Source organism: Cheilinus undulatus, linkage group 1 (assembly GCF_018320785.1).
Source record: "Cheilinus undulatus linkage group 1, ASM1832078v1, whole genome shotgun sequence".
Taxonomy (NCBI): domain Eukaryota; kingdom Metazoa; phylum Chordata; class Actinopteri; order Labriformes; family Labridae; genus Cheilinus; species Cheilinus undulatus.
In genome coordinates, this window is record NC_054865.1 from 36,746,841 (window position 1) to 36,761,525 (window position 14,685).

A 14,685-nucleotide genomic window follows, 5' to 3' on the forward strand; every position below is an offset into this window, starting at 1 on the left:
GCAGATATGTATGTCTGCATCAATGGTAACACTTCCAGCTTATGTTTTTCAAAGTAAAAGCCCATTTTTGATAGTTTTTTTACACATATTGTTTCCACTTTATTTTCTATAGTTTCTTTTTGGATAGGATTTTTTGGCTTTTAATGCCTTTATTCAAAGTGGACAGAGGATAGAATCAGAAACGTGGGGGCGGGGGGCATGCAGGAACTTAAACGCTGGCTGTCTGCATACAAGAGGTGTGACCTAACTGCTAGGCCATCTGTTTTCCATCACAGTATGAGTCAAGTCATTTTAGGGAGATTTATTAAGGTAAAACTGATTTTTGAAGGAAAAGACGGGCTGTGACAGCAGGGAGTTGCAGCCTAACACGTCTGCCTGGTATGAAAGCCATGACAGTGCAAGCAGGGGCAGACACATGCTGCAGCTGACATGCAGCCAACGTGCACCCAGCTGTTAGGTTAAATCATCACTTGCATTGTTACACACGTGCAAAAAATCCCTAAAACTGACGTGAAGTTTTCTGAGTGGGCTACATGTGGTCAAACATGCATTTTGACCCAATATTAAACTTTTTTCCAGTTAGCCCCCTAACTATTTCTCTGTGTGTGTTTGTGTTAAATCGAGGTGTGAACAGAGAATAAAATATTCAGAAAAATTTTCTGACAGTAAATCAGAGGGGGCTGATGACACATAGATCCTGCTGTGAGATGGCTGCACATAAATGAATCTGCTTTATGTTGTTTTCTTCTCACCATGTGCTCTTTTATCAGCATGGTGAAAATGTCAAACTACACATAAGGCAAAACTTGTCATCATTGCATCAGCCTGTTGCCAAGTCTGACATATCTGCTCCAGTCCATGTAATTGCACTGACTGACTTGAGGTAATACTGTTTAATTTTTACCTTCTCATTTAAAACAATTAGATTTATTTTGTCAGATGATTTTTATGATTGTAAAAACTGAGAATCATGAACCTTTAGTTGGCTAAAAATTATCACTCTAGCTCTATGAAATAACTCAATTTTTTTCAATCATATCTGATTTTAACCCTGTTGCTGTCAGCCATCTGTCTTTCATGTTGTATAAAATGGGCTCTATAACATCTGAAAATAGAGCAGTATTTGAAAGTTCTTAAGAACAAACTTCAAGCCAATAAGCAGTCAGCCTGCCCTGACTTCATACTCCATTATCCCATCAGAAATCCAAGCCAGAATGTCTCACAGGTTGCAGAGTGCAACTCAAATCTGCTCTTCTAACCCTTATATCCATACAAATAAATCACAGCGGCGTCTTTTTTAGAAAGAGGACATTCTGTGCTTAAAACCCTGTTGCCATGCTGATGACTGATCGATAAAACCTGGTGCGCTCAGTCCATTATGAATGAGCAACACTCATATTTGCTGGAAACTCACCTTTAACATCCTATTTAAATAAAAAGATGAAAAAAAAACTGTGTTGATGTAGATTTTCTCCTAACCTTTCATTTGAGAATATTGATTTATTTAATCCAAATGACCGGGGAAATTGAAGTGCATGAGCCACTGCACTCCTACAATACAGGACATATGTCAGAACAATACGTGGGAATTCTGCAGAAAATAGACTATTCAAACAAAAAGTCCATTTAAATGTAATGAATTCATGCTTTTTCAAAGGTGCAACTTTTGCTCTGACGGCACTGCTTCACTAAAAACGTTTCCTTATGTGTAAAATACTAAATACATTCATTGTTTGAATTCTTAAAGAGTCTTTGACTGAAGTCTGATGAAACTCAGAATTTATCTGCCATAATCTTCATGTGTAGATTTCATTGGCTCTGAGGATGTTTTGAGTAGAGTGTCATATATTTTTTAACACAAGATGAGGTGATGGCTGACCTGGGCAGCCCATTCATTTGCTGACTCATACTTGGCTTTGAAGAGTATGAATGGACCTTATTGTGTCCCATTGATTCCTCTACATATCACATTCTTCTTCTACTTTTTGTGAAAGTATGTTACATTCTCTGACATCAGCTCCCTTTACCTTTACATTTGCCTCTTGATTGTGTCTGTGAAGTGTTCATAGCTCGCTATATATGCACGGCTCCACCTCAGCTGTTACTCATGAGACTGCAGCAGCGCTGGTTCAACTCTGGTTGCTTTTAGCTTCATAGGAGCTGAAAGAGAAGAGTGTAATGTGTTTGAACAGTTCTCTCTGCGGCTGTAATCTCCTCTTAGCATGAGCAGGCCAATTAAACCCAATGTAGATGCCACTTTTTTAACTCAGACACATCAAATGTTGGCTGAAGAACTGTGAATGGAACGCAACAACACCCAGAGCACTTCGGTTCGCTTAAACTCTTTATGTTTAGGTGAAGACTGAAGGTTTTTTATTCTTTATAATTACTCTGAAAGCAGAAAATTTGTCACAAAACAAAAGAAATCAAACCATGTTTGCTTTTTGTACTGCTGTAGCTTCATTTTTAATGCTGTACCCTACCTAAAATGAACAATGTGTTTTCTATTCTCAGTATTTTAGTAAAAAATGTATTCAGTTCAATTCAATGTTGCTTGAACACCCAAGATCAGATTTTAAATTCAGCAAAGTTTTATCTCAGATAATAATGCATAAACTCTATTGTATATATTCACAATTAATCAGAGCAACAAAATATGTTACCTTCAGTGAACTGATCATTTCATTTCATACCATTTCTTTGCTAAATAATACAAAGACATCAACAAAATATGCAGCAGTTGACAGTGAAAAATCTATTTAATTTGTCTGAATGGAAGGACGGTTTGACCTCGTCACACCCCTATTAGACACTTGAGCATAATTAGGGGCGTGGCTGTGTTGACTGACAGGAGGGCATGTTGTAGCTGTTTACTAGAAGGCAAAGGTTCCTCAGCTCCAGCTCTTTGCATGTTTTTAGCATTTCCAAGATGGCAACCGCCTTCATTTAGCTTTAAAAACCAGTTGGTGATGTCATCGATTCTACACACGTGCTTTACACTAGGGGTGTAACTGTATTTGTATGCGTCCCAAAAGGTCACTGTTAAAGGCCATATGTGTATACAGGAGTAGAGAACAGTGGCCACAAGTGTGTATTTATGTGCTGTATTTACATGAGCTGTTCTGCAGTCCCTCACTGATGAACATGAGTCATTATTTTGCACAAGTAATACACACTGTAGCCAGTTCTTTACTTCTACATATCTGTTTATAGCCTTTAATATGCTGTTTAACTATGAAAGGGCATCACGGCACACCATATAAAAAATAATATTGCTACCTTAAGAAAGGCTCTAAAATTAACATATTTATTTTCATCATTACTTTTGATCAGTTTAATAATTCAAAGGAGAAATTAGACTATTCATGACTGTGTTGCTTTTAATTTAGCATCTTCTTAAAAAATGTTTCTCCTCTTTTTTTCATGTTTAATACACCAAAGGCTGTACCAGCTATCACAAACAGTCAGGTGTTGAAGTAATAAATGAGGGAAACCTGGAATTAGGCCTATAAATTCTGGACTTTGTTCCTTTTTTACTGATGAACCAAGCCCGTACAGATCCAAAAATGGAGGTACAAACTGAACTGTGACCTCTGTGAACTGTTACACCCTTGCTTCATGCAGTGAGTAGTTCCTGCTAAGCCAGTGGTGAGGCTAATGTTCAGCTTTATAATAAGTAGTAGTAGTAGTAAAATAAGTTCATGTCCTGGATGCTATTTCTAGGTTGCTCTTATGTATTATTTTAAACTGGCAGTGCCAACGGTTACATTTTGTTCGATATATTGTAATCTGAAATAGTCTGATTGTTTGTAAGGTCTTTTAAAAAAAGTCTAATTGATGCAAATTGCAAGCAACACAGACCATCTCCTAAATTCTGTATTATAAAATAAATACGGCCAAAAAGTACACAGGACTCTTAATACCCAATTATTGCAACTGTATCTCAGCACATAGCCTTTAAAGTTGTATTAGCATCAGAAATGCCTTCGGCTCTCTGCTTTCATATCCAGAGGTTTTTTAAAAACAGGAAAAAGAAAGTGAGCAGAAGGATGAGAAGCTGCCTTGCAGCTCTGCTGTCTTCTTGCTATTTGCTAGTGCATGTAGCTTTTCTTCTTTGTATGTTTTGTTCTGCCTGCTCATTCTTCGCCTGTTCTTTACTAGCAGTTAGCAAACAGTTATGAGCACTACTGCCACCTAGACTGAGGTGTGTTTGCCTTTTTTCTCCATTCAGTCACTCATCAGAGCTTGACACTGAAAACAAACAATCCTAGTCAAATTTAAAGAGGTGAGATTCTGCCATAATAATCTTTGTCTTGTATAACAAAACAGAAAAGGCTTTACACACAATATATTTGTTTGCACAGAACCAAGATGTAGCTGAAAGGTAAAAAAAAAGAGCCACGGGAGTCACACACAGCTTTGACTGAAGGTAGAACTTAGTGTCGGCAGCAAGCTGGGCTCCCCCACCAGGCGTTTTCACAACCTGTATGTATCAAGTGAGCACCATGTCCACAGCCCAGCGGGGTGTAATGGAGATGGGTTAGAATAATCCCACGAGCTGTTGGAGGTGTGTGTGTGTGTGTGTATGTGTGTTAGTGACCAAGGCTCTCCAGGATCTTTTAGAGCCTCAGTTCCCTGAAGGAGAGAAAAAGACATCCCTAAGTGACCGTATGGTCCACTGTGGAGCTCAGGTGTGATGAAACCTGGAGCAGACCTTGCAGCTGGACTTTTATTGTGACACTGGTCGTGTTAGGCAGTGGATTATTTCCAAAAGGGACATTTTCTTTTGGGAGATTAGCCATCAAAAATGAAGAATTTAAACTGTATTTGGCCAAGAGATATTCCTACATTTATTTCCTTTCTGAGCAGTTATAGTTAAGAGAGCATGTAAATAAATCTGTTTATAAATAACTACAATTTTGGATGGCTAGTATTTGTTTGACAAATATATCTCCCATGCATTTACCTAAAGCCTAATTTATACTTCTGTGTTGAATCTTTGCCATAGCATATGCTGTAGATCTGCATAGCCCTGAACCCTATGCAGAAGCTAACAGCTGGCTTGCCCATTACCAAAAATGTAAATATGTAATGAAATAATGCAAACCCTAAACCCTGTGATTGGTCCACTGGGTAGCAACGGTGACTGCCAGTTTGAGTACACTTCAAAACTTGTTAAAAATACTCAATTTGTTGTAACTGATTATGTTAACATTCTTAAGTATTGGAGTATATCCCAGATTAAAATTCAATTTACATGTTTTTCATCCACTTCAATTTTCTCCTATGTCTTCAACATTTTCTTATATTGAATAATCCTGCAACCTAAAAGAAGGCTAGTTTATTTGACTAACAAAGACTGAAAGATGCACTTTGACCCAAAAGGAGTTAAGTACATCATCCAAGCTTAATAAAGTTTGTTCCCACAGGCAAGACTTCTCTAACTGAGTGGGCAACTTCACTCATGGTGCAACAGTGTCTAATGCCTAAAGGCATTCTGGGAAAAATGTCCATCCCTTTGTCAACAAACAAAACAAAAGCATCCCAGAGCTGTTGAAATAATATGAAACTATAATAGACATTTAAATAAAACAATGACAAACTAAATGTTGCTTGGCTTTGCAATATCAGTTAGCTTTAAAAGAATATCATCAAAAATTAGAATTACAGTGTTTACTTTACAATGTTCAAGATTTTTAATTTTGGCTTACCTCACTTCTTGCTAGCTTACAGATCACACTGATGACAATGCTGACACACTTCAGATGAAGGACTTTTACTTGGGCCTATAGTGGAATACTTTCACTGTGCAGGAAGGATATTTGACTTCAACCTCTGGCAGACATTTTAGCACAGAAGAGCTACAGATTCAACAGATCAAACTGCTTTTTATACATCTATATAAAGGGAAACCTTAGCCTTCAGAAGTTATTGATATTATGATCCTTTACAGACATTTGTGACTCACTACTTGACGAAGCCATGGTAAGCTTGGTAACATAACCTTGTTGAGTTGGCTTTTATTCACTGATGGACACACAAACACACAATGGCTCCTCTTGCCCTGTGTTTGCAGCGCACACATCAGTCTTCTCCTGCTTGAATTTTGACAGGTAGGCACAAGGCACACGAGGGGGAAATATAGTGTTTTTAAAATAACTGTAAGCCCATCACTAGCTTTATTATTGCCTGAAAAGCATCTCATCAGGAGAAAATGGCAGTTGATGAACACTTCTCATCATAATTTCCATTAATCATGAAACTATGGAAGTAAGTTTATCAATTGTCAGTGTGTGATGTTGTTGAGCGAGTGACACGCATATCAGGGGAGACTAATTAATAAATACTAATCAACAAGAAACCAGTTTCTCTTTGTTCCAGTTGTCAAAGGAGATTGGTCTGGCTATAGATGATAGATCTCAGTCATTCCCTCTTGCAGAACACTATGATGAAACCGCATATGTCAGAACAGAAGGGAAGTCATTTGCCGGTATGTTTTAGAAGATTTTCCTTTTTTATTCATCTTTATTTTTAAACAAAGTCCGACAGTTACAATCATGAAATAACCACATTGCAAACATTAAAGACTAAGCAAAATTTAAACAGAACAGTAAAAAAGCCAAATTAAAGGTTAAATTAAGAATAGACTACTGATGTAACAGTATCAAAATCTTACAGCACAATAATACCTTGGTAACAAGTCCAAAAAAAGTCACTTCTGCATTTATTAAATGACAGTTGCTCTTCAAATATTACAATGTGGTGAAACAGTACTGTAGGTGGGATTTAGGCTTAAAAACAGATCCTTGTGGCGCGCCAGTAGTCGAGTGGTTAAGGCGCACGCCATATACGCAGGCGACCCGGGTTCGAATCCGGCCCGTGGCACTATTTCCTGCATGTCTCTCCCCGCTCTCCTCCCTGTTTCCGACTCTATCCACTGTCCTATCTAATAAAGGCCAAAAATAAATCTTTAGAAAAAACAGATCCTTGTACTTTGTCTCAAGTGTGTTTACTAACCTTCTAAAACAGCTGTAGGTCTTCGGTGATATTTTCACTGATACTCCTTACGATCTGTTGAACTGCCGTGCTGTTGTGGGGAAGTGGATTGTGAACGTTTCCTTAAGTGTCTTCGTCTGGCCAAATTCTGCTCTTCGTATCTTCGTGAACCTTTATGGGATGATTTGCCAAGTGGCTCCTCATGTTACTCATATTCCTCATCAAGTGTGTTTCCACTGTCTGGCAGCATCTGCATACTGTTTTTGTTTGTCCGGTACCATTTCTGTCACCTTTTAGATCAAGCCAGGGAGTGGTGCGCAAAGGATGATGGGTATGCAAGAGCCAACTTTAACTGTAGTTCCCATTTTCCTTTGCCGTGCCGTATAAAAACTACACTCCCTGAAGATCTACCTTGTGAAACTGTCATATGTCCATGATGACATCGAGGTGCTCCGGTCACAGCGATACCACAGTACTAACGATACCGTTACAACTCTAGTGTAGAACCATTTTGCAAACAGTGGCTCAATTTAGCTTTGTTAGCGTTAGCCAAAGCTGACATAGCTTTCCTAGCTACACAGTTAACTTCACTAGGTAAGCCAATGTTAACTTTAGCAGGAGCTAACAAAGCTAAAGCAAGCCACGATTCACAGAACTACTGTTAAAATGGGTCTAGCTTTGGCAAATGTAGCATAATTCAACGTAGCTAATATGGCTGCATTTGCTTTAGCTTGAGCTATGTTGGCTATATAACCATGTTTCTCATGTAGCGAATGTAGCTTAATTTGCTTTAGATTTAGCTATGTAACCTCTGTAGCTTATGTAGCACACATAGCTAACATAGCCTGGTTAACTATGTTAGCTGCATTGAGTGTTTTCATGGAGGACATGTTAGCAGACTGTTTGCTCAGCTTTATTAAATGTTTTGTAATCAGGTATGGCAGGTCAGGTTTTTAACTTTTAACTCCTGGCATCCTAACCCTTACCTTTACCCTTATACAAACCCTAACCAGAAGTTTAATCCGATATTATGTTAAAATGTTTCGAGAGTATTTCCATTCTGAGAGATGGGTCGTCTTACCATAGTGGTTTGCAAGGGGGTAGGCCATAACACATCCATGATGGCAGCAGATTTAATTTTCCTGTAGACTAATGACTGAGGGATGAAAACAGTCTTCATAACAAGTTGATTTTATTCAGCACTTGCTTGGAGTGGTATTGGACCAGATCTGATTTCATCAAGGAAACGGGGACAATTTCTGGGACACTAATATCGGTTCAATTTACGGATCAATGTGTTAGAATTTTCTCAGAAAGAGCAACATTTTAAAAAGATCCTTGTGGATGAAAACAGCTTGTTTGTGCATGTCCGTTGGGTGGCAGATGTCTGCTGTATTTACTCAAACAGTAACCGCTTGTAACAATGTCTCTGTTTAACACCATGTGAATCTCTCTCATGGAACATAACAACCTTTCTCCCTCTGTTTCTGTCTCTGCCTCTCCTCTGGGGCAGCGGCTCCTTAATAGAAGCACGGCTGCTGGATAGACATTTTCTTTAACAAGGTGAAAGCAACTGAATGGGCCTAGCATAAACGAGGCGGAATATCAACAGTGTGACTCCTCTGTCTGAGCCCTGCATGTTTGGGGGGGAAAGTGTTTAACATACTGTTGGATTGGCAATCTGCTGTTGCCTTATCCCCTCTTGCAAAGCTGTGAAACGGCCCCTTCTCCTCCTGCAGAATATATAAATCTATCTGGGCTTCAAAATCTCCAAATTAAACATAGGGGCAGGCGCTTGGAAAATGAAAATGTAAATCTGACTTAGAAAAGCAGTTCTGTTCCTTTGCTTTGAGGGGAAAAAAAAGAGATCTACACGAGTGCCTCTTTGCTCTGTTTGTGACCTTTATCATTCGGCTCCTATCTAATGCGCCTAAACAAGCAGCAGCCACGTTTAAGCAGGGAGTCGCTCGCCGTGAAACATTTTGTTAACTCTTCAAGGTTACATCTCCCATCATTGTCTGTGCCTTGGAATAAAAGCACAAGAGGAGAAAAAGAGAGAAAAAAGATCCTTGTAACAAATCTTTTGAACTTATGACTACATTACAGAACGAAGCCCCTTGTGTAAAAATCCAGCTGGCTTTGGTTGGAGAGATACACTCATTAGGTATTTTAGCTGTGAAAAACTTTGAAGAATTCAAATGCTTAGCGTCAGATCTGTTTTTGTTGCTTTTGTTACATTGGAGGGAGGGAGGGGGGGAGTCTTTGAAGAAGGAGATTAAAAACATGTGATCATTTTAATTAGATCATTAGCCAAGAATTAAGATCTATGTTTGTGACTCTCATTAACAAAAACACCAAGTGGCTGCCAGGAAAGATTTATGTGTTACATTCAATGTATTTTGCCCTATTTTTCCTTTTCCAATGCAGCATTTTTTCCACTATTGTTCTTGCTGTCAGTATGTTTTTTTTTTTTGTTTGCTCTTTTATTGCGTCAAGGTAAAGGGAAGGTGGGTTAATCTCTGTCTGTGCTCTCTGTCTTTCAGGCTCTTTGGTACAACGGGGAACTGTGCAGCCTGCAGTAAACTGATCCCAGCCTTTGAAATGGTGATGAGAGCCAGAGATAATGTTTACCATTTGGACTGTTTTGCCTGTCAGCTTTGTAACCAGAGGTAAGAATGGGGGGGATCATAACTACACTGCAACATTGCCTTCTTTAAAAACACAAATGAGGTGCTGAAACGGCAAATGGCTTATTTATTAGAAACTAGGGTTGTACCTGGAATTTAAACTTGGATGTGGCACCAGTCAAAATCATATGATAGCAATACAACCCTATGTCTGCAAGAATATAGAAGTCCTTGGCATGCATTATCGGGGTTTGTTGTTCTTGTTCTTGTTCTTGTTTAATTCAGGAATTCTGTCTATGCTGCAAACAAAAGAGAACAGGTGACATTCGATACCTGCATGTTTCAAGGATTTAGTTAAGGGTTGGATGATGTTGCCTGAAATTAAAAACTGTGAATTTGTCAAACTAATCCCAATTTACGATATTCAAGATTTTTTCCGGCTTAAAAAAGTACCACAAAGAAAAATTCCCTAGTCTTATCTCAATAAAAAATGATAAAAGCAAACAGAAATGTCCCTTTTGGGGTTGTATTTGCGGTAAACTTGCCTTTGAAAGTTCACCATGTAGCTCAAGGGTGGGAAACTGGTGGTTCAGGGGCCACATGTGACCCTCCTCGTCACTTAAAGTGGCCCAACAGTCAATTTCAAATACCAACCAATAATTGCTAAACATGAACAGGACATGGCTGACGGTAGCTGCATTTCCATTACTCTTAGAAATGTGCAAAATCTAAATAGCGCAATAAAAAAAAATTGGTAATGGAAACACCTGAATTTTTAAAAACCTCTAAAATACTGCTAAAAAGTTTTCAGATGTTTCAATATAGAAATGTATCCCAAAAGTGCACTGGAAACACTTTATCCTCATTTACACGTCACAGGACGTTACGTGCGGTGTCACATGACCAGTTCACCCTGAGACAACTGAGAGGTGATGGAATCTTTTTTTAACATCATACTTATACCTAACCTGGCACGCCAGATGGATGCGTTTCACACATCCATCTGGTAAACCACTCATAAACAGCGTTTGGGAAAGGGCAGAGCCTTTGAAAAATAACTCAGAGGGTGATTGGATGAATGTTCTGTCTGTCACATCTTTACAGGCCAATCAGAGTAACAAAAATGTGACGTGGCTGATAAGAAAAGAAGTCAATGCTGTTTTTTGTCTTTCTTTTAACGAAGAAATGTCGTCAAGTTCTGATAAAACTGATAAAACTACACCGGCCTCTTGTTGCTGCTTGCCTATGTCATGATTTTGCCGCGCCAGAAAGTACTGTCCCTCGTCACTGATTGGTTCTGTCACTTTCTTACCGGGTCCAAACAGTTCAGACAGGAGCTTTGCGAGATGGATTGACCAGTGAGAAACACGGAAACTGGCATATCCATCTGCTTTGTAAGGTTAACTTATACCTTTATACGTGGCTTTTGCCATATATATGGACTTTGCCTCTGAACTCTCATTCGTTGCCTTTTTCTTTTGTTCAGAACTGTCAAGGCAACCGCTGTAGATGTAATCATAACCGTACCAACACGCTACAGGTTCTGAGTGTCCAGTTTCCTTGCAGAGGAGTCTTGCGAGATGAGATTTTACGAGAATTGTGAGGCTCATGCCCAAAAGTCCCTTCAATGGAAGCACAATCAAAGCGCAACTGTACACAGTCAAATTTTTAAACTATCACTTTTATTTTGTGAAAAACTGTAATGGAATGGCAGCTAGTAACTGCTTCTCAAAAACTTAGGGAGCATCGAGGTTAAACTGAGATTACCCATAATATCTGTGACCATTTGGCCCTTTGGCATTAAAAATAAAATCAATATGGCCCTATTGAGGAGCAGGAGGTATGTTATTTCATTTTATTGTATTATACAGTACATCAAGAACAAAGTTAACCTTTGTAATTTAACTTTCCCTGCCCTATACAAATGACAGTGTGCTTCAGCACATAAAGTAGAAGGTAAGATTTTTTTTTTTTTTTTTTTTTAATTGGGCTTTATTCTGAAACCTATATTGGTGTTTGTTCACAAACAACTTTAATCTGCACAGCGAGCCAATGCACAAATTATCCAAATGTTTCTCATTCTCACATGGCGTTTTAAACCAGTCTCTCCTGTATTCAACTGGACAAAGCCCAAAGGAAACAGCAGAGGAGGTTCAAGGGACGATCTAGAGTTTCCTTTTTCAATAAATATTAATTTATCAATAAAATGAATTTATTGCCAGGGCCTAATTTATTCTTCTTCCACATATCTGCAGTATGGACAAGGAACAGTATTAAAAGGTTTTTGGGACTTGGTTGGCTTGGTGGTTGGATCAAGCCCCATCTTTACAGGCAGCCCGGGTTCAGGTCCTGCCTGTGCCTCTCTCACCAATACAAGACTCCTTTTAGGCCGTTAAAGTAAATAAAAATCAGACCTTCCATTGATAGCTACTGTATGGAATCAAACTGAGGTGTTTTTCCTCATGGTAGAAAGCTGAATTTACATGTTATAATGAGAATACTACCAGCATTTTTCTGTCTATATTGTGGTATTTTTATCTTACAATCAGCACAAACATATACAGTACGTGACTGTTACATTTATGAAACAGGTAAGAAATTGAAGATGCAATTGGGTATTAAAATGTATAGACAGTCTAGGAAAAGGTCTTATGAAGTATTACGTTTAATGTCAGACTTCCTGCGTATACCCTGATCACATTTGTGCATGTATGTCAGCTTACATACGTGTAGCATGTCCAAAAATGGAGAGTAAGAAATCCTCCTTGCGGGATGAATGAAGCATACCAAAAACAGTGTGCAGGAATTTACCTGCAAACTTTGGGGAGTGAAATAAATAAATAGGCATGTAGGACTTCTCCACTGGTTGCTGAGGCATTGATATCACTTGATTTTAACTGGTGTCAAACCAAAGTTGAAAACACTGATATCCTGACAACTATAGTACAGACATCTAAAACAAGCAAGATAAACTAAAGCTGTGTTCTTTTATGCTCTGCTGAATACATTTTTTTTTTAGTTGGTGACCCACTACCAGTAGTTTGTATCTTATGTGGCTAGCTCTACACATCTTTTAAAGCCAGCAGGATGTAAAATGAGCTGTAATATTTGTGTGTGAGAGCAGGTATAGAAGCTACAAAAATAAAGTCCTCCAGAGGCATGTGGCTACACAAGAGAGAGGGAACCTACACAGGTGTGAAATGGTGTTTTTTTAATGACAGGAACCATTAGAGAGGCCTATGGTATGATACACATTCAATCTGATGTACCTAAATATTGCTCTTTGCCATTAATATACTGTCAGTAATGGCAGCACTCTGGGAGCAGAATGTCCTTTGCATGCTTGTCAGGGGTGCTGTGACCCTGTTCCTCCACACAGCACAAGCCCATTAACCTTCTGCAGGCCACATTCAGTTACCATAGTGAACACCTGCTGTAAGGGAATTATGACTGCAGTCTCTCTCTCCTCAGCTGGCAGACATGAAGCCAGGTCTCATCTGGCACACTATTGCCATGGCTGTTCAACCAGCCTGGCTCATTACGGGAGCCAGGCTATGCCCAGCTATATTCTTATCTTCACTCCCCCTTCAGTCACATTATGGAGCAGTCACACAAACAAACCAAATCATAGAGGAGAACATCAGTAGGCCAGGCTGCTGTGTGTTATTTTCCCCTCTTTAATTCACTGAGACTGAAGAGGAAAAAACATTCTCGAGCACTGGAACTAAACCGGTGTGTAAAAAGCGAACCCTGTGACAGAGTTTCTGTGGAAACTCTCGTGGTGCCAGTGGGCTTTTTTTTTTTTTTGCCAGGCCGAGGAGAGAGAGTTGACCTGCCTTTCATTGGCTGCCAGTGCTCATGTCTGCTCGCTTTGAAATGATAGGGTTGTAATCTACTTTATTTTGAAGCCACATATTTATGATGACCATCAAAAAGGGGCTTTGAAGCAGATGAGGCATTGTGTCAGGTGAAACATCACCAACCAAATGTGTGCAATCAAGGAGAATCATCATTACCTGCTGATCTTGAATGCAACATTTTCCCTGCCAGAGCGAAGCAGAGCCAGTCAACACACACACACACACACCACTTTGTCATAATGCCAACAGTAATTGCCTTTGTGTTTTAATGTTTTTTTCCTGTTTGTTTTTTCTCTGCCGGCAGGTTTTGCGTGGGTGACAAGTTTTTCCTAAAAAACAACATGATTTTGTGTCAAATGGACTATGAGGAGGGCCAGCTGAACGGGAGCTTCGAGACACAGGTTCAATAGTGGGAAAAACCTCGTGGCAGCAACAATCGGCTCCACACTTTATACACAAGATGGATGTTCCGCTGCACTTGGAGAGAAAAAAAAAAAAAAGACAAGCGTCTGTCTGCTTGCCTGCAATACTTTTTAAGACCCCTTTATCAGTCCGGAAGAAGGACTGTGTTGTAAATGTTTAACTTTTTGCCCCTCCCACACCCCAACACTGAGCAGTTACAAATTTTGATGTACAGTTGTGCCTGCTTAGCTGAGCACTGTATTGCTTGTATGTTTTGTGAAATTTGTTTCCGGTTTGTTTGATTTTCCTTTTAGAAATGGTTCATTGGAGGGTATGTACAGTCTGTTTTCTCTGTATATATAAACTGGAACATTTATTTTATGAAATGTAATGCAATTTTATTACTAGTGTGAATTAAAGATTCTTAAATGTTCATAGTGAGTTTTTTTCTCTCGGACCAAAAACCAAAGTGGAAGGAGGTTAACCCATGTGTTCATATGTAATCATGCCTCCTTAAAAAAATGCAATGCTATGAAAAGTCTTGCAAGAGAAAATATATTTTGAAGTCCTTCTTCAAAACATGATGCAACAAAACACGTTTTATTACATTTTGCAGAGTTCTGATGGAATTAGAAATGCTGTTTCAAATGAACTAAATACGATTTTATTTGGAATAAAAGAATGCTTCTCCAAACTGTGTTGTTGTGAACGTGCAGGTGTCATCAAAAGAAAGCGGGTTAAGCTGAGCCGCTCACCGTGATTCATGCTTCACTAATTGCCATCTGATTATGAGGGTGAAT

General features: G+C 39.0%; 1 protein-coding gene across 1 annotated transcript in view; it reads left to right on the forward strand.

Annotated features, from left to right (window-relative positions):
• The window catches only part of lmo1 (LIM domain only 1), a 41,855-nt gene extending 27,389 nt beyond the window's left edge, over positions 1 to 14,466 (forward strand). The window contains exons 3-4 of the mRNA XM_041789537.1: positions 9,540 to 9,665; positions 13,788 to 14,466. Coding sequence (XP_041645471.1) covers positions 9,540 to 9,665; positions 13,788 to 13,893 — 232 coding nt within the window. The 3' untranslated portion in view covers positions 13,894 to 14,466. The remainder of the gene's footprint in view (positions 1 to 9,539; positions 9,666 to 13,787) is intronic.
• Positions 14,467 to 14,685: the final 219 nt, after the last annotated feature.